Genomic DNA, 20,114 nt, shown 5'->3' with positions numbered 1-20,114 from the left:
TAAGTATAAAAAAAACATTTTATTTTTCTTCTCATTATTTTTTATACTATTCGCGGAGGTACACCTACAAAAAAAATATGCATGAGTAGCCACTAATACCCACTATATACACATATAAAAATATTTGCATAAATCTTCGTGCGTCATGTCAAAAAAAAAAACATTATCGAACAAGGATCTCGGAAACGGCTCTAAACATAAAAAAAACTCAAAAATGCGTGTTTCCCAGAGATAAGACCTAGCTAAATCAATTTATCGCCCCCGAAAACACCCATATAGCAAATTTCATCGAAATCGTTAGAGCCGTTTCCGAGATCCTTGTTCGATAATGTTTTTTTTTTGACATGACGCACGAAGCTCTTGGACATGTGCGTACTTCCAGTTCTCACTTACGGTGCTCAGACCTGGTCATTGACGGAAGCTCAGAAGTCCAAACTCGGGGTTTGCCAGAGAGCTATGGAGCGCAGCATATTAGGTGTAAAATTAAGGGATCGAGTCCGAAAACCACGCTGCGCTCTAAGACTCGAATAATGGACGTAGCTCGGAAAGCGGCCAAGTTAAAATGGGACTGGGCTGGTTATGTCTGCCGAATGCCGGACGACTTGTGGGCCAAGTTAACCACAGAGTGGGAGCCCCACGAGTCTAACCGGGGAGCCGGCAGGCCTAGTCGGCGATGGCGGGATAACTTGGACTCCTTCTTGAGAGGCTGGCCAGATATTGCACTAAATAGAGACGAGTGGAGGAAGAGGGGGGAGGCCTTTGCCCAGCAGTGGGACACAGTGGGCTCTGAATAATATAATATACTAACGAGAAAAATAACAGGTCTTTCTGTAGGCCGAGGTGTATAGCATCCATGAAAGAAAAAGGCTTGGAGCAAGCTTGGGGAACGCGTTATTTCCACTCGAGGGTCTACCGCGTGCCTCTTTACCACTCCCAGTACCCTCTTTACCATAAGGGCACACGGGGCCCGTGCCCAGGGCCCCCATCCTCAGGGGGCCCCGAAGGACAGACAGTAACAATATATGTGATTACACATAATAAATAGAAGATCATAGTAGAAAAATGTTAGTTTAATTTGCTTTCTTTACTTTCCATTAGGGCCGCAAATTCTTATGTGCCCAGGGGCCCCAGCATAGTTTAAGACAGCCCTGACCACTCCTTCATATTATTTGAGCGATAAAGCCTGCCTGATAACAAAATTTCGCTTTTCGCGGTAGACCCTCTGAGTCTGGTTTACATTACCCATAACTGTGAATAGATAACTCAAAAATAAATGTTTAATAAAAACAAAATGTAATTTTATTAAAAGCTTTATTGAAATAAATAAAATCCAACCATGTAGCAAACAACCATCATTTAAGCTTTCAGAGTTGCATCTAACTCTCCACTGGCTTGTAGTTCTTTGATTATATCTAGCCCCCCAATTAGTTCACCTTTGACATAAAGTTGGGGATAAGTTGGCCAATCAGAGTACTCTTTTAGGCCTTGACGGACTTGTTCGTCAGTCAGTATATCAAAAGTGCCATATTGAACTCTGAAATGTAAACAACGTAACATGATAAGATAACTTTTATTTGCCGATTTATTTTTGATATCAGCAACCCAATTTAATAGTGATTGCAATTTTATCTAGCAACTTATCTACTCAACTCAAACACTTGTTAATGGAAATATATATTGTAATATTTGTAATCTTTATAGCCAGGTACTGACTGAGCGAGCAGCCTCGCGAGGCAGCCTCGGACGATTGCTGCGCCTCAGCGAGAGCGAGCCTCGGTCAGCAGGATTTGTTGCACGAGGCTGCCGCGCGCGGAAAAGCCGAGCCACGGTGACGCCTGAGCCAAACATCGAGCGCTCAGTTTAACGTGAAGTCGCACAGAGTCCGCGCGTGTCATGAGGTCGTTCATTCGAAAAGCTGTCGCTACCACTGCGCTTCTAATAATTCTACGGCTTGTAAAAAAAAGAAAACGGAAGCCTAAACGTTTTTGGATGAAACTGTTGTATCAAAACAGATTACAAGCTGGGAACAGTTTGAGGAGTTGTCCTTCGATGACGCAGATAAAAATTTTACTACAATGAGTCAAATTGAATTTGAAAACCTGTTATCTTTTATACAGGCCATAATTTATTTTTCACCTCAGCAGCTCGAATAAGGGTACTTTGCTTCTTAAAAACAGTGAGCAAAATGCGATTTTGCTCACTGAGTCATTATGTCTCACCCAGTGAGCAAAATCGCATTTTGCTCACTGAGTGTGTCTTACTCAGTGAGCAAAATGCGATTTTGCTCACTGAGTGATACAAAATGACATTCAAGTGACCTTTATAGTCAAATGTCATTTCAACATGCGGGGTCTAATACAAGTTCGATATACTTGGGTTCTATTATCTCTGTCCCTCTAGGTATCTTCTCACTGCTTAGGGTGAAAAATTTTGTGTACTACACGAGATCAAAGTTATTTACATCTCGTGCGCTTTTGAATCCCTTACTACGCTCAAGATTCTAAATTAGATTCACTCGCTACGCTCGTGAATCTATTATAGAATCTTTCGCTTGCACGGGACTCAAAATAAGCACTCGAAGAAATATCAAACTTTGATCTCTTGTTGTACAAATAACTATATATTTCTCCACGCATCTTCTCTTAGTCCTCTATTAGTATAATCGGGACATTTCGCATCCCATAGTCGTCTATATTCACCATATAGTGGTTTAAGGCACTGTTCTTTATCCACGGCGCTAACATGCGGCGAACAAGCGAGGCAAAACACAACCGTCTTGAGTGAGTGCGGCAAACTTACTGAGGCGCCTTTGAGCATGGACAAAAAACCGACAACGCTCGGCTCGGGCCGAGGCGCGCTCGACCGAGGTCGGACATGCGTTTGCCTCGGGCGAGGCACGTCCTGACTGACCGAGGATTTGCCACATGAGGCTGCTCGCTCAGTCAGTACCCAGCTATTGATAAAATAAATTTGGTCGGGCAGTGACACCACCTTTTGCTAATTGCAGTGAAAATTGCCCATTGTCAAGCCTCAGGATACTGCTTTTAATGTTTCACACACCTTACTTAATTCAGTAAAAGCAACTACACAATCTCACTTCAGTCACTTCTATGTATTGCTGTATCCCTGTTGTCAGTTACTGAATTAAGTAAGGTGTGTAAAGGGTTTTATTCCTTGCAGGCTTTTTTCTGTTCAATCTCAAATATAATTCAAATAAATAGCCTGACTGACTACATACCCTGTTCCATTCAAAATCTGAATCAAGGTCCTACTGAATCCACATCTAGGAGTCTCCCTGTTGCCTTTCATGAATACCATTACATTATGTTTGTTGATGAGTGCCTTGAGCCTCTCTTCTAATGGCTGCTGTGGTGTTGAGATAGCCGGTGCAGCCTTCCCGAGGCTGTGAGCCTTCACCTTAGATGTAATTTGAGCAGCATCCGCACCATCCACTCTGTCCACTTGTGATCCATTTTTGAATAAAATTACAGTTGGTACTGAGTCAACCTAAAAATCAAATTAGGACTTCAATTTTGAAACATTTAGTGAATTTTGACAACACAAGATTTTATTAACACTTTCAGTGCCAAGCACCCCATTTACTATACAAAACAAACACACCTAGCGTGTTCTTGGCGGTGAAAGTGTAAAAAAAGTAAACTTAACATGATCATGATTTAAGTATAAAATAAGAATTTGTGTTTTATATACCTTATAGTTCAATGAGATTGCTGATAGTTCCTCTGCATCACAAACACAGAATTTAGCTCCACTAGCTTGTATTTCTGGTAGTTTTGAAAGTTCGTTGAGTATTTCTGTGACATGGCCGCATTGGTCTGACCAGTCAGCCGAAAAATGGATTGCAGTTAATGTATGAGACCTATAATTAAAAAAAAAATTCAGTGTTAGCATGCATTTCTAAGCAAGGAGATTGACTGTAAGCAAAGAATATATTTAATTATATGGACGAGTATATTTTTAAACGAAAAACAATGAAGTTCTGCAGATGCTGTCATATGATTATTCATACAATTAAATGTTTACATAATAGTTTATATAGCATGGTTTGTGAGCTTGACCTCCAAGAGTTATCATAAAAACGTCATTTCACACAATAGAGGTTTCTTACGCAAAAAATAATGCATCATTACATTACAATACAATGTAGTTACTGCAATAAATCTTAAGAAAATGTTTCGTTTCTAGAAAATAACCTAACCTGGCATTAAAGGTCACGACGAATATAATTTATTTGTCGTATAATTATACTTAAATAATCTTTGTTAGAAGTTGTATTTTATAATTAACCCACTAACCTTATCAAATTATGAAAGTTTTCCGCGGAATCAACATTTGTAACAGACATTTTAAAATTAGGTTACTTCTGTAAGTCCGGAGTACAAGCGCAGATCAATAAATTAAACTGAGGTTTTTAGCACTTTTGGAAGCTTGTGTATTCACTCAGAATAGAATAATTACATTCATGAAATAACTTCTAGTTCTTGCGAATTTATTTTAAAGAATAACACAACCAAACAAAAGACTACGTGACGGTGACGGCCGACAATTGTCAAAACTCGAAATATCATATCATGTGTCAATTTTGTCAATCAGCTAACTTCACTTCTTGACATTAAGTGCCCCAACACACGAGCGCTTTTTCAATGCGCGTTAAAAAAGCGCTTGAATCTGCCCGCACGCTAAATTCCATTTAGACCAAGGCTTAGTAGATAGAGTCCAATAGAGTCTGTGCGGAAAGAGAAGAGTCGTGGCAGAAACGGGAACTAAAATTATAAATTTTACATGGCAATCAAACCTTTGACACCTATCTTGTAAAAAGTAAACAAACTTCTGTTTGTATCGTGATAGCCGGTTTAGACTCTCGTCTCGCGGCTCGGCTCGCGGCGCGTCTCGAGTGGCCTTGAGCGCATGAGCCCGTCGAGCTAATGATTACACTCTGGCCTCGTGGCTCGGCTCGAGGCTCGTCTCATGGCTGCATAAGGTTTATAATCGAATGACAAGCCGAACGCGAGTGTGAACGCAAGCGCGCGTCCCGCGCGAGCCCCTTTGGCTCGTGCCCAAAAAACCGCTCCTCCACGCGAGTCAGGCGAGCGCGAGCCGAGCCACGAGACGAGCCGCGAGCCCACCGCTTACACTCGCGTCTCGTAGCGCGGCTCGCGGCTCGTCTCGTGGCTCGCGCGAGAGTCTAAACCGGCTATGAGGCGAGAGAACCGGACATATCCCAAGAAAGTCCGGAGGTGCGGCGGCGGTGCGGTGTCGGCGCGGAGGCGGCACCGTGTACTCGCGCCCTAAGGCCTACCTACTTATGCACTATTTTTATTCATATTTATTATTAATAATGTACACATACATTACAAGTCAAGTTTACAATGGGTGAAATATATCCCAGATAGTAAAATTACAGTTCTATTGCCCAATTTCTACCCGATCTACCCGGTTTTGTATTAAAATAACTGTTGGACTGCACAGATTAGGCAGTACATAAATGAGACTCTTGTTCGGTACTAAAATTACAGTTGTATTGGGCAGATTCGTAACTAGTTTTAGCAGTTTTGTCAATCGCACTGTCACTTTTTAGTATGTGAGACATAAAAACAAGAGTGTGTTTTAAAAAGAAAACTAGTGCCTGCACTAAATCAGAGGATTGAGTTGACGAGCCGACACCACCACCAGGCTCCGTTTAGTAAGCCGTGGTAAAAAACCGGAACAAAAGGGATTCAAGTATCATGACCTTTAGTGTCGTACTATAATCACGTGACCAGTGTTGTCAGCATAGCAAAAACCATAAAATAGCACTGGCGCGCCCCATAGACCTATATAATAGGGACAAGACATATTGTTCTATACGTACAATTGCTTATAGAAATAGCACCCATTTTGACGGCACACACATAAATATATATCTATCTCGTTTTTACTCAGCACTGTAACCCATAGCAAAAAAAGGTGACAGTATTTCAGTACGGACATAAAGTGTTCCATGAAAATACGTAAATACCTAATGCGGCCGAAAATCCGCCATGTTTAGTCACGCAAATGTCATTGTCTGTCAGTTCAGCAGGTACTTGTCCTGTCAAAAAGTCGTGGTGAAAATTAAAATTATTAATTATCTTTCAATATTTTGCTTGTGATTGAAAATAATTGAAGCCAAATGTGAATAATTACGTCGCGAATATGCCAGTGTGTAGTGTATTAGGGTGCGGCATAAGAAAACCACCAAATCAGCCATCTTTAACCATACACAGGTACGCTATAATTTACATGAAAAATATTGGTTATTGTTAATGTTCCTGGGAAATTTAAGGATGTTTCACATTATAAATAGCAAGGTTCTTCTGTGCAGTTATAGATCATGAAGTGATTGGATTTATTTAACTATATTTTTACGCTTAAATAATGTAAACATTTCAGCTAGGGTTGTGCTTTATTTATCGACTTTGATATCGATATATTATGATTGCCTATTTATATTTTCTTATTTTATCATGCTACCCCGCTTCAAACCAACTAAATTATCTTAATTTAATAATTAAATCATTTTTATAGCTTACCAAGAAATGAACATAAAAAGAAAGAGCTGGAGATGGAGACCCTGACCGACTCTCGGGAGCACTCGGGTCCGTGGGGTCGTTACTCCACAAGCTGCCCTGCGGGCTTTTTTATATCATTATTATAGTTTTTTTATATAATTCGACATTAAGAGACCATATACATATAGTTGTAATTTATAAAATGGTTAATGTATTGTTATTATTTTGACGTATAAAAATGCCCTTGTGGCCTATTTGCTGAATAAATGTTGAAGAAGTTGAAGAGCGGAAGTCATTCCTTATTTTAGTAATAAAAAAATTTTCTGAAGGTGTTTTGTTTTTTTTCACCCGTCGCTTAATAAGCTTGAATTTTGTATCGCTCTCACTTATAGATACGGCGCACCAAGGTCGAGGTGCAGTGCGGTAGTGTGTTACAGACTTCAGGGTTAGCAACACAACAAAATTGATTGTAATAGAGAGGTAAAGTCCAAGAAAAACACGTACACTTATTCTGACATCCAAAACAGATGGCGCTGTACTGCGCCATGTGTTTTGCGGTCACTAAGTTGTCAAACTACGTCTTTTGAAAATCAGTGTTACCGCAAAAATCGCAATATGTATTGAGTAGTACAGCGTCATCTCGTTTACCTGTCAAATTTGAAGCACGAAATTGTCCTAGACTCCACACATCTTACTAAATCAAAGTATCTTTTCACATAACAATATACTAATATAGTACATTATTGTCGAGGTTCGGAAGTAGCTACTTGCAGGCTGAGGATTCGTTTTAAACGGACGACCTTGGGAGTCCGTTTAATTGAATCCGAAGCCAGCAAGTAGCCTTCCAGCCGAGTCATATATAGTGCTTTTCTCAAAAATGGTGCAAGAAATATAAATATCATAGAAATATTTTACAAAAGCAACGTTCTTACGTATATATTTTCACAGAAAAAAGTAGAAACAATTGAAAAAATTAGCTTTGCCGCCTTTTTATTTTTTTAATAAAAAAATAGAAGTGTATTTTTCTACCGAAAATACGCCAACCTATTTGAGACAGCTAAATAGTCGCGGTACTAATCATCTGTTTGGCTGTTTAATGGGCCTGTGCCTACATTTGATATGGCCATTTCAACTTTTAAAAAGTTTGGAACTCGACAAATAATGGAATTTGTATGCAACATTGCAGTCCCAAAATCGAGACTGCAATGTTTTTAACTTTTTAATTTTTGACTGACCATAAACTACGCGCTTCGCGACGTATTTTTTAAACGGCAAAGTCGACTTTGCCGTCCATTTTTGAGAAAAAGAATTTTTATTTATTTACTTACTTCCTATTAAAACATAAACTCCACAAATAATACATACTTAGTATTTTAAATAAAGTGAGCCGAGAACGTTAAAAAGGTATCGATGTATCGATAAAACCTAGTAACAGTAAAAATCTTCTGGGCAGCACTAAAACCGCCATGTTTAGTTCTAAGATGACGTCACAGTGGCACGCATTATTCGTTGACGTTTCACTTCCATAGGTTTCATATTTCAGTGGCGCGCCCTCAAATCCCACGACTCTTCTCTTTCCGCACAGACTCTATCCAACAACGCTTGATAAAAAGTGCTACCGCCATCGTGTAAAAAACAAGTTTCCATTTGTGTCATCAAACGCTTATTAACGCGCATTGAAAAAAGCGCTCGTGTATGAGGCCTAAGCCCCCATTCGCACGACAGCTTTTTCAACGCGCGTTAAAAAAGCGCTTGAATCTGTCCGCACTCTAATTTCGACTTAACGTCCAAAGCTTAAAGTCGAAAATCCAACAACGCTTGATAAAAAGTGCCACCGCTGTCGTGTGAATAAATACACACGTATCCATTTGTGTCATTCAAACGCTTTTTTAACGCGCGTTGAAAAAGCTGTCGTGCGAATGGGGGCTAAACGAACTTCACGTCGCAATTGATCATGGTAGCCAACATAATGAATGTAACAGATTAATAATACAACGTTTTATTTCGTGTCTCAAACACAACTGTCAGCTGTCACTGTCATTCGGTTTGGTTATTGGTTTTCACACACGGCTTTTCTTTTGTGTGAGGTTAATATAAAATATGCCCTAGTAGCATCTCCAAGTAATATTTGTCTCTAGTTATTGTATTGGTCTGATATTTCTCACATAATGGCGTCAGTTTCTACTGCTCCAGCGCCGGGTATGCACCAGATCGACTTGTCCAAGTTAAATCTTCACCAGTTGGCTCAGCTCAAGCAGCAACTAGACCAAGTGAGACATTTCCTATGACACAAAAACGTTACATTTTTACTATTTAATCTTATATTGTTTGCAGTACTATATGAAGTCATCTAATTTTGGTGTTTCAGGAGCTAAATGTCTTCCAAGATTCTCTTTCAACGCTAAAGATGGCTCAAGGAAAATTCGTTGAGTCTGGCGAGAGCGTGGAAAAAATTACACCTAGCAGCAAGGGCAAGAGTATTCTGGTACCACTAACAGGCTCCATGTATGTGCCCGGTACTATAGCAGATACTGAACACGTAGTAATAGATATAGGCACAGGATATTATGCACAAAAGGTGAGATTAATTTTTAAACTATACTAGGTTTAGATCTTGGGCTCCATACTTATGTTAAAAGTAACAAAGTTTTTCCTAGAATTGTCCTCTTTCCTTCATTATATATATTTGTGATAAAGTTAAGAATCCAGTAGTTGGGATGACTTGATAACTTAGCTTTAAGTTCAATAATTCTGTAGATTACAGTGGTATGCATTTGAAATATATAAAACTACGGTAAATCTTTACTTTATGGACCATCGATTTTTGGGGTGGGGAGGGGGGGAGGGGATAGGGGGGGGAGAGGGCTACCCCCCAGTCCAAACCCCATGGCGCGGAACCCCATGGTTATGGAGATATCCATGGTTAAAGTTTGTATGGAAACTATGGAATTACTATGAAATAAGGGATTACAGCAAAATTTTAAGGGGGAGGGGGTGCGGGGTTCGCCCGAAGCTGTTGAATCTGGGTTAGCTCCGGCGCTGCGGAAGAGCAGCCCTTCCGCCCTCGCGTGACAAAGCACGCTCACTAAACTCGGCTCCGCAGCTTTGGCTTACTGGTCGCCTTCGGCGACCAGCCTCAGCCGCTCGCCTCGCTCGTTCTCGCGCTCCGTCACGGCGGGCGAGGGCTGCCCTCCCTCCGCGCCTCCGTTTTTGGAATTGCTCTCTAGGGGTAGGACAGACAAGACCACGTGGATAGTGGGGTGCTCTGATTCGGTTTTAAGTGACCTTGACATTTTGGGTACCTTGAGATTCTGGTGACCAAAGATTTTGGTGACCTTGAGATTCTGGTGACCAAAGATTTTGGTGACCTTGAAATTTTGGTGACCATATGATTTCGTGACCTTGAGATTTTGGTGACCTTGAGGATGGTGGTGTGGTATAAAAGGTAATATAAATTAACACAAAACGGCACCTATCGACATCTGCTATGACATTTCTCCTTTATTTCATAGTAATTTCATACAAACTTTAACCATGAATATCTCCATAACCATGGGGTTCCGCGCCATGGGGGTTGGACTGGGGGGTAGCCCTTTGCACCCTCTACCCCCCCATACCCAACACACCCTCCAAATCGACGGTCCATAAAGTAAAGATTAGCCAAAACTACTTTATAATAAAATAAAAAACTAAAGTAATCTAAATTAAAATACATCTACATAAGGCCCCTGCAGCATTGTGCCAAAGATGCTGGCAGCATTCCCCTGCTGAATAGCAATACTAATGCGCTGCGAGAGAAAGCTGCCAGCTCTCTGGTCACTGGTAAAATTGATGAGCTTTTTGCATAGTTCTTTAATAAGAACATGTGCGCTTGGACCCCACGGCCCCAGTGCCTCGACACCAAATGCCACAAAGTGGTATTGAATATAGTAATTATTTATTTAAGCTTTATTCTCACATATTCTTTTTAAGATTGACTTTTCATTTGTTATATATGTTCATGTTGTGTGATCCCTTCAGGGTAAAAGCCTTGTCTATCTTTTCCATTTCTGTTCGTCTCTGATCATCACTCTAGTGTGCTTTTTCAATTCACAGGACATAGAAGGTGCTAAAGATTATTTCAAAAGAAAAACCCAGTTTGTAACAGAGCAAATGGAGAAAATCCAAGCCATGGGCATTGAGAAATCAAAGGTCCGGGAAGCAATCTGCATGATGATGGAAATGAAGCTGCAAGCTCAGGCGCAGGCACAGAAGCCTTCCACCTCATAACAATGGAACAAGTCACTGACCCGCTTGCTTGATCACATATTCAAATTTACTTTGTATTAATACTGGTATTAAAGATTTTGTGAGTAAATGTCACAACATGTTTAAACATGGTTTCTAGAAATAATAATGATATTTGTGCTTTAGATTCTATGAAGCATTTGTACAGTACTAGATCACTAATTTTATTCTACTGCTCGAGTAGACAACATCTACATGAAGAATTACCTATATTTCAGAAATACTTATGTCTTTATTCTCTTTTGTTATGAGAATAGTCAACAAACATTTTATTAATATTCATTTAAAATTTAAATTATTAATTCATTGTCATGTGAATTGCTTTGTTAAGAGTTGTGTTTGAAAAAATGCTTTTATAACTAATGTGCAATTGCTTGTAAGGTGTATAATCGGAAAATTAGGACACACATATTTTGTCTTTCATATAAATCACACATGATTTTAATTTTCAATTGTAATGCTTTGGACCTTACAAGAATATGAAATGTGTGGATATTTTTTGAAGGTGACTCATTGTGTGCACTCTTCATTGCATTATGGAATTAATAAAAAAAAGTAACTTGACTCATATATTTAATTATAATCCTAAACCAAATATTTATATGGATAAAACACCTAGTCTAGAAGGGTCTATATTAATTTGCATAACGTAATACTCCTAATTGAAATTGGCATAACATATATTACGCATAACTTTTAAATCGCATAACATTATTTCGCATAACTGAGTACGCATAATGTTAATGCGCATAACATGAATTGTCATAACGATGACTTGGGATAAATGTAATAAGCATAACGTTACTTTGAATAATTATTAAATGGTATAAATATAAAAGGAAAAAAACAGATTGTTACATCACCAAAAAGCGGTATTTGGAAGCAATTGCAGCCAATGTAAATTTAGTTTTTTCCATCCCACCGATTTATAGGTATAGGTTCTATTTACCAGTTATACATAAATACTGACAAATGGAATTTTGATTGTATATACTCGTATTGTTTTATTTTTTAGTTAGATCTGAGGAGTTAATTAGGATGTGAATATATCTATTATTTCGCACTTAGAAAAAAAAACCTAACAAAACCTACCTAACAAAGTTGGTTTTGCCCTGATCCATCTAATTCGCTCGCTTTATAAAATTATGCTAATTCATTTTGTGACAGTTAAAGTTATAGTTGATAATGTTATGCATATTTCAATTATTCGGATTCATATTATGACAATTAATGTTAGGCGTATTAACGGGCACCCAGTTCAGAAATATATTTTGTTTGATGTTGATATGTGGTGCTGTGGTCTGTGGCACGATATTCCATGCGCTTCTAAGGGCACCTTTATTAGCGGTCGAGGGGTTAATTTGTTTGCTTATAAATTGAATCCCAACTCTTGCTTATTAAAAACCAGTTTTAGTACAAGAAGTCTCTTAACTTTTATTACTGACTGCATTTTTTAAAGTTAGGTACAGAAAGGATGCAGGAAAACAAAAAAGCAAGGTGGGTCTAGGATAAAATAAATAAGGTAGTCAATAAACGTTGTGACACCAAATGATTTATTTTTTTAATAGGCCAAAATGATAGCGCTGATATCTACAATATAATGACTTACTGTAAACTATCTTATACGTATCTACAATGTCTTATACCCACAAAACAATATTACCTAAATAAGGCAACGACTATTCCTTAGAATTGTAAACAATTTTCTAATAATAGTAATGTAAAATCAAATTTAATTTAAATAACTGTTTCTTACAATGAACACGTGTTGTGTTGGATACAAGATAGATTTAATTATATTATCTGTACATTGATATCAATTTGATTTATGAACAATGCAATGTTTACAGTAGTAGGCAAGCTGCAGATATCTAATGCTGAGAGGTACTATCGGGAAATGATCTGGCACATTTAAATGTAGGTATTCTCAAAAACGTAAGTCCTAGCGTATTTATACATCACAAATAATTTAATAATGTATATATTATAAATATTATTAATTGCGCCCGATGCACATTTGTGGTGACATCACATGAAGCCTTGGTACGCCATTTATATAGGTACGCAGTTTATATTACGCCACCAGGCTTAATCTGAAGACTGCAACAAATGGGGAAGCCTATTAAGGCTTCTGTCGATACTACGATCCTCAGCAGTGAGCGACGTCGGTTGAACAGAATACCTGAAGTCACATGTTAAGTACATCAGTACATCACTCTCCTCCACTGTGACGTCTCAAGTAAACGGTGTATTGTTTAGTTTTACAGAGATTCCCACAAGTGTGCAACGCGCTTTAGCGTACAAAGTTAACTCCAGCTTAACACTTAAATACGTTTTGTATGCGGTGATGAATTATCTACCAAGATTATTTTTATCCCAAATATCGACTGATATCAGCACCTAAATTACGCAATACTATACGTTAAAAATATGTATTACAAGGTATTTAAACTCCTAAAATATAAAGTAGTTCACTAGGTATGTACACTTTATTACATTAACCTTACCTTAAGCCTTAAAATGTTAACCACTGCCTTAGGCGAATCTACACGTACGTCGGTCTATGTATGTAGACACAGTATCCCTTAATTATAAGCCTTTTATTGTACATTATAATAATTGCCGTTCGCTATAGGTCACGCAGCGAGAGCTGGGGCGATTACTGTAATTACCTCGTGTATACATACTTGAGGCGTATGAATAAGAGGAAACGATTGGCGCCCCGTCGCTAAGGCCCATAGCCATAGGGCACTACGTGTGGTTACACGAACAGATCACTCGCCTGCTCGGCGAAGTCCTTGTCTCATATAGTGTAGTACTCCGGAGCAAAGTCGTTGGCGAGGTTGCTCAGGAAATGGAAGTCCGAGGATGAATTGGAGTTGTCGCCGGCACCGGCGGGCGCCGCGTGCGTCGCCTCATAGAACTGCTGGAAGGAGCCGTAGCCCTCACCGCACTCCCCCGCGTAACCCTCGCCGCCTGCACCGGCCGCACCGCCCGCGGTATACTGAGCCCCGGCTCCGCTAGCTGCTGATGGCTGCTGCCCAGAGTACACACCGCTTGCCTCGTAGTACCCACCTTTGGCGTACTCATTTCCATGTGAATTCTTTTGAGCCTCGCTTCCATAATAACCGTGCGGGTGCTCGTGTTGTGAGCCCTCGTGGTAATGGTACCCGTAATGGCTATTAGCATAAGCCATGGCCTCAGCCGGATAGCCTTGGGCCTGGTCGTATCCTGGGTGTCCATATCCGACTTGATCCTTTCCGTACGCCGCCGGGTATCCATAGTTTTGATACATTTCGTGAGGGTACGCTTGCCGGGACGCTATACCGTTAACGGGTCTTCCAGATGAGGAACTCTCCTGTCTAGCGTGTTGCTGGTTCCGTGCGTACGCGTGCTGCTCGGCATGCACCGCTGCTCCGTAATTGTCGTAGTTTCTATTACTCTGAGGATACTGGCTTATTTTCCCTACAAATTGTTTTGAATCCATGCGGAAGTCGGGGTGAGGCACAAATTGTCCCGGGGGTGCGTTGCCCCTTATGACGTATGACGGCATGGCGTTGGGTACTGCTTGAGGATGAGGCGGACCGGGAGGCGCGTTCGGGGGCGACGGTCTCGGGTAGTGGCCGAGAGGACTCTGGTGCATGCTAGACGGTGTGCCCGGGGTCGAGGAAGGTGTGAGGCTGACTGACGAGTATTTAGCGCCATCCGGTAGTCCGACTGAGCCGAGGCCGTCCTTTGAAGACGATGGAGAGATTTTGCACGCCGTGGCGTCTAATGACGGTGAGCGTTTCCTTGATTCTTGTTTGATTCTCTTGGCTAGGCTTCGAGGAGGTGCGACGACGGATGCGCCCGGTGGATGAGCGTCACGTGAGTCGTCCTCTGCTAGCTTATCGAGCGAGGAGGAGGAAGCGACGCTAGAAGCACCGTCACTCGCAAAACTGTTATTATTGGTAGCGCTGGGCGTGTTGTTGTTGCGTGTACGAGAGGCCAGCTCCGGCAGATCTTCTGCAGGCGAGCATAGAGCCCCGGGAGGCAGTTCGCACCCCTGACAGCTCTTCTTCCCCGACAAGGGTCCGTCGTCATCAAGGAATTTATCCAGTCCCATTTTGGAGCTTTTGCCACCTTCGGATGTGGTCGAGTCTTTGTCGTCGCCATCTTCGCTTTTAGTTAACGTTTGTCTCTTGTGTTTCATGCGTCGGTTTTGGAACCAAACCTTTACCTGAAAATAAAAGAAATAAGTTGGATAAATACCCTTACAGTAATTACACGGTGGTCTTATTGTATCCTAACGTTTTTAAATAGAATAGAACATCGGATTTTACCTGTCTTTCGGTGAGGTCTAAGGAGGCCGCGATCTCGATTCGTCTCGGACGACACAAATACTTGTTGAAGTGGAACTCCTTCTCCAACTCCAGAAGTTGCGTGTTTGTGTACGCTGTCCGCAATCTTCGTGGCAGACCATTCTCTGTAACAACGATAAAAAAAATCTTATGAATTTGGATCTCTACAATATACATGGCTCTACATAATAATAAGATAAAATCATGATAAATTACTCTGCGTAAATAGTTTACATAGAATTTAATAACTTTGTTTTCAGTGGAAACATAAGAATATCTTGAACTTTTCGTTGTCTTCGCAACTTTGATTCTTGCGGTATTTTGCGAAGCACCATAATTTATGAAGTTTATAGTTTGCCAGTATAGTTGATTATAAAATAATTCCTGGAAGCTTTCAATAATAGATGGCGAGGTACGCGGGCGCGCTTTCCTTTAATGTAATAACTTGATCGCATGTTAGAGCACCGCCCTTGACGCCATTGTGTCGAAACGTTTTTTATTTTACCACAAAATACGAATTGGAATTCGAAATTCAAATTACAAAAGGGCGGCGAATAATGGGGCGATCGCGTTTGCGTGACGAGCAGCCAGGAGTTGTCGCGTGGTTGTGCGGTCGATATAGTATTTAATAAGAGGGGGTAGGGGTTAGTTTGCGTTGTGTTATGGTTGTTGGAGCGTGGTAGGGTCGCTGCGCATGATTGACAAGGAGCGTCAGGTCGCGGACGCCATTGGCCGGGGGAGCTGTCAGTCAAACTCGGAACTGCCCTTCGGTTCCACATGAATGCACCAGCGTATAGACATGTTGCTCAAAATCGATATAACTCTATTAAATTTTTCATACTTAATTATTATTTATTACTTGATTCAAATCAATAATTTATTTATAAAATTATATTATAATCGAATATACAATTTAGACGCTTACGAAGAGAGAAAAAAAGAAAATAATGTAATGAATCTAGATTTAATTCTTTTTTTTTGCTTTTTCTGCTCTTTTTCTGCTCGCTTCTCATGTAATTTAGAACGCCAAAAAGCCCTAGATTAGATTAGATTTTAGCCTGAGAAAGTTCGGTTACCTAAGAGAAACTAAATAGTATAAGAATTGGTTCGTATTGTCCCAAATGCAGAATTGCTGGCACAAGTGAACGGGGACTGCATAAATTAGAACAACATTACTAAATTATAAGTTAACTGGAGCCGAAACTCGATAGCCTCTGGTCAGTGGTCGAGTCGAGTGCGGACAGTTGGTTACACAAGTGCTTCAACGCATTACGTTTAGATGTTCATTAAATTAGTGTTTTAATACAAGTATGGAGCAAATTTGTAGCTATATTTTATTGCCATAAAAACAATTTTATATTTTGGGTTATACGTAGGTACCTATAGATAGAGTAATAGAGTAAGATTACAATTTTTGTATAGGTAGTAGGTACCTACTAATATTATTAATCACGGTGCTCACTGAATGTCGTGTCAAAGAAAGGCAAAACTTCCTTATTTAGTTGTTCAGTGTTAATCAAATTTCGTAGCGCTACGACGTAGTCATTAGCCGAGGGCCTACCGCGAAAAACGAAAATCAAAATTTCGTTAGTTATTCGCGGTAGGGCTTTAGGTAGGTACTTATGCCTTGTTTGACAGCGAAAACCGAGGACCACAAATAGTTACGTTTGAGGTCTACATAATATTACTATATAAACCAGACAATTTGCCAGACAAGAAGGACTTTCGAGCGTGAGCCTGTGCAGGGGACTGACGCGAAAGATGCAAGTTGGTAAGTTTTTGTCGTGTAATAGGGCCGCATAATTCCGAGAGGCTCGTATAATGTTCGCATTATCGCGGTCCACTTCCGCGCCACTGACCGCTCGGGAAACTTCGGTTTGAATACGAGGCTATTCTGCGACAAATCAGTGGTCGCTATAAAAGGAGAGGCAACTTGTAATTTAGGTAGTAAAACTGGTGAAAACCTTGTAAAAGATCTTTCATTTTGTTTTATAATATATATATCATATTATGTGTACTTAGGTAGAACTTCTCGTTGGACTCTAGGTCCCTCATTTCTTCTGAGCAATGCAAATAAATTAAATGCAGTAATCATTTACACGCTTAATTGCATTAGACTGGGAGAGTACCTATTAAAGTAGGTACCTACATATCTTAAATATTTGGTTTTAGCGGGCCGAGCATAGAGTTTCAGCTTGTATGGTGTAACGACATCACGAGTGTGTCTAAAGTCATCGGATATTGTTTTCTGTTATGGCCTCTGGATTTAAATACGCTTTTGAACACCATTCTTCGTTTTCTTAAATATTCCATAAGTAAGACGAATGGAACGATCAACGATGAATTGCCAGCATTTCCTAGAAAGTCGTTATTAAGTTGGTCAAATATAACTATATGTTTAAACCAACTTAAAACAAAAAAAATGATTAAGTTACATCCTTCCTGAAAATTTTATACTTAAATCTACGAAAATTATAAAAATTAAATATTTTTCTACTTAATAAAGATATTTTTTATAATTCTATGCGACTCTATAAATCTCATATTATTATTACAAAATCGACATAATTCTTATTGGAGTAGACATACGAATTTATTAATAAATGTGTGGTAGTCCTAACATGCGAAGGCGTTTAAATTCGGGCGCAAACCCAGCAGTCCAGGTAATAAATGACGTGTTACAGGCTTGTTTAACCCTCGGCAAGATTTACGGCGGATTAAGGGTCACTACATCACTTAAGTCAAGAGTCGCCGTGTCCGGCGGACACCGGGCTGAAATGGAATGTTATTGAAATGTTTGTGGTGCCGTTACAATTTGCATAGGTACGTGCTTTTTCTTGATACTTGTATTTTTGGATTTACTGGTTTTTTGTAGTTAAAGTCAGTACAAAGATGGGACATGTTAACATACAGGGTGATCAATCCAAATAGGTCAGTATGGAGAAGTCAGAAACTATGAGAGTAAGAGACTAAGAGAGATAGCGAAATCTGTTCTTAGGAACCATGGCGTCGATTTTTCCTAAGAACAGATTTCGCTATCTCTCATAGTTTCTGACATCTCCATACTGACCCATTTGGATTTATCACCCTGTATGTTAACATGTCCCATCTTTGTACTGACTTTAACTACAAAAAACCAGTAAATCCAAAAATTTATCATTCTGTATAATAAACAGAACATGTAAAACAATATGCACATATAGGTACGCTAAATTAAAACTATCCTAAAATATGGTATGGATTTAATTTAACATTTAACATGAACTTTGTAGTCAGCTCCCAAGTTCTAGACTACACAGCTACAAAATAAAGCTCAGACAATCGATATTGTAGAATGTAAGTACCTATATGCAGTCAAGGTATTTTTTTGACCTACAAATTTTAAATTGAAGGAAAAATTAGACATTTCACAACCTTGGTCAAGAATCGAGATCGCAATAGTTCAAATCTATCTAGTTTGCGAGATATAAAAAACGCGAGATGTAAAAGTATTCTGGGTTCCAATGTTCCAAAGTTCATATAAATATATCCAATCGCTATTAAATGACGCCAAACAACGATTCAATAAAGCAACCTACGAAACAAAAGATTTACGACAAAGACGAATGTATCCAGCCCAACAACAGACCTATTGCTACAATTAAGTGTAAACTACTCGCAGTGCGTGGAGAAGAGCCGGAGGCAAGTTGAAATAATTAATCAAGAGCCGGTAAAGGATTAATTAGTGTTGGGCAGTTGGCGGTCGACCCATTAGAGCGATCGACGCCCCTCGCTCTAAATGTCGTGGCCACATTTGTATTGCACCACGTATTGGAAGACAGTCATTGTAATGTTTGTAGACAAATCTAACAGTCGAATCGCGTCGCGCTAGAAGATATTCACAGTCATATTTTATACATAAAAGAATGTCGTGATACATATACAGACAGACACTATCGTACTGGAATTCTAAAGATTGACCTAGCAAGGATGTTAATCTGCATCTTGGTGTGGTAACTCCGGTAACTCCCCTACCGTTAAGTAGGTTCTAACTGAGCTATATAATACTTAGATGTTTAAAAAAAATGTGATTGCCATAGTCATGGAGTAAGTTGAACTCGTATCTTGTATAAACATATAAAGCATAACATAACACATAATATCAGCCTTCAGCGCCGGTGTAAAGGTGGCATACACGGCCCGCCCTGACAAAGCACCAAACATTTATTTTGAATGTTGCTGCAACGGAAAAGTTACCGAAGGGAGGGAGATTTCGCTGAGAAATATTACGTTATGAGGTGTGAAAGGCATAAATGTAAAAATTCAATATTTCTACGAGCGAAAAGTAAATTTTTCCTCAATTTTGTGACGTGAACATTGCCGTTACGACTCGTGAACGGTATAAAATGATTACTGGGATTTAAAGTGCTTATCATCGCAACTGGTTCAGGTGAAAGCATCTCCTTGTGATACAAGAGACTTCGAGTGGAAAACTGCATTTATTTCAGGTATTTTCTTTATTAGATCGTCTTGGAATTGATTACCTACTTATTTTGTGAAATGGTCGTATTTTTAACGAGAAAACTTGATTATTAGCAAATATTGATTATTCTGACATGCAGCTGCATAATGTAAGATATTGTTGTACGTGTTGTACATATTACGAAGCAACAGCATGTCTACGCTTTGACAAGCGTCAATTATCGCTCAGGAACTAATTGTGTATTTGTATTATGTGCGGGAGAGGGGGAACGGTGCATGCCTACTATGTTCTCTACATATATGACTTTGGAGCGGGTCGCCAGGCTAATGTTGAGCTATATTTAAGAAAGCGACCGTAGCACAGTAAAGGAACTTCGACAGATTTTTAGAAATCAGCGTAACTGTCACAATGACACGACAATCGATCACGCCTTGTTTCCGATTAGCTGTATCGCGGGATTGACGTAGTCGCATC

General features: G+C 39.7%; 3 protein-coding genes and 1 long non-coding RNA gene across 5 annotated transcripts in view; 2 read left to right on the top strand and 2 right to left on the bottom strand.

Annotated features, from left to right (window-relative positions):
* Positions 1-20,114, top strand: part of LOC134806038 (uncharacterized) — a 447,581-nt gene that overhangs the window by 56,273 nt on the left and 371,194 nt on the right. The window lies entirely within an intron of this gene.
* On the bottom strand, positions 1,298-4,562 carry LOC134805924 (glutaredoxin-3). The gene is made up of 4 exons (XM_063779115.1): positions 4,317-4,562; positions 3,712-3,880; positions 3,239-3,507; positions 1,298-1,534 (listed from the first exon to the last, which is right to left on the bottom strand). The coding sequence occupies exons 1-4, from the start codon at positions 4,364-4,366 to the stop codon at positions 1,357-1,359; spliced, it is 666 nt and encodes a 221-aa protein (XP_063635185.1). The 5' UTR covers positions 4,367-4,562; the 3' UTR covers positions 1,298-1,356.
* Positions 8,591-20,114, top strand: part of LOC134806030 (prefoldin subunit 5) — a 114,889-nt gene continuing 103,365 nt past the window's right edge. Inside the window, exons 1-3 of one of the 2 annotated variants that reach the window (XR_010146451.1) lie at positions 8,591-8,821; positions 8,920-9,129; positions 10,647-11,253. Coding sequence is in view for 1 of the 2 variants with exons in the window: in XM_063779236.1 (XP_063635306.1) it covers positions 8,720-8,821; positions 8,920-9,129; positions 10,647-10,820 (486 nt within the window). In the remaining variant the exon portion in view is untranslated. Of the gene's footprint in view, positions 8,822-8,919; positions 9,130-10,646; positions 11,403-20,114 lie in introns of those variants that run through there. The other variant, XM_063779236.1, reaches the window with a different exon arrangement.
* Positions 13,072-20,114, bottom strand: part of LOC134805995 (homeotic protein proboscipedia) — a 63,206-nt gene continuing 56,163 nt past the window's right edge. The window contains exons 3-4 of the mRNA XM_063779178.1: positions 15,161-15,303; positions 13,072-15,057 (exon numbers count right to left, since the gene is read on the bottom strand). Of these exons, the coding sequence (XP_063635248.1) occupies positions 13,642-15,057; positions 15,161-15,303 (1,559 nt within the window). The 3' untranslated portion in view covers positions 13,072-13,641. The remainder of the gene's footprint in view (positions 15,058-15,160; positions 15,304-20,114) is intronic.

This window comes from Cydia splendana, chromosome 2 (assembly GCF_910591565.1).
Source record: "Cydia splendana chromosome 2, ilCydSple1.2, whole genome shotgun sequence".
Classification (NCBI taxonomy): domain Eukaryota; kingdom Metazoa; phylum Arthropoda; class Insecta; order Lepidoptera; family Tortricidae; genus Cydia; species Cydia splendana.
The sequence above is the reverse complement of the archived record's forward strand: the minus strand, read 5'-3'. Positions and strand labels throughout refer to the sequence as shown.

Bases quoted from the DNA above. Each gene is read 5' to 3' on its own strand.
- LOC134805924 (XM_063779115.1), bottom strand. From the start codon at position 4,366: ATGTCTGTTACAAATGTTGATTCCGCGGAAAACTTTCATAATTTGATA. The intron at 3,881-4,316 runs GTTAGTGGGTTA...TTTTAATTATAG, and splicing joins AACTTTCATAATTTGATAAG to GTCTCATACATTAACTGCAA. The intron at 1,535-3,238 runs GTATGTAGTCAG...TTTACATTTCAG, and splicing joins CAGATTTTGAATGGAACAGG to AGTTCAATATGGCACTTTTG.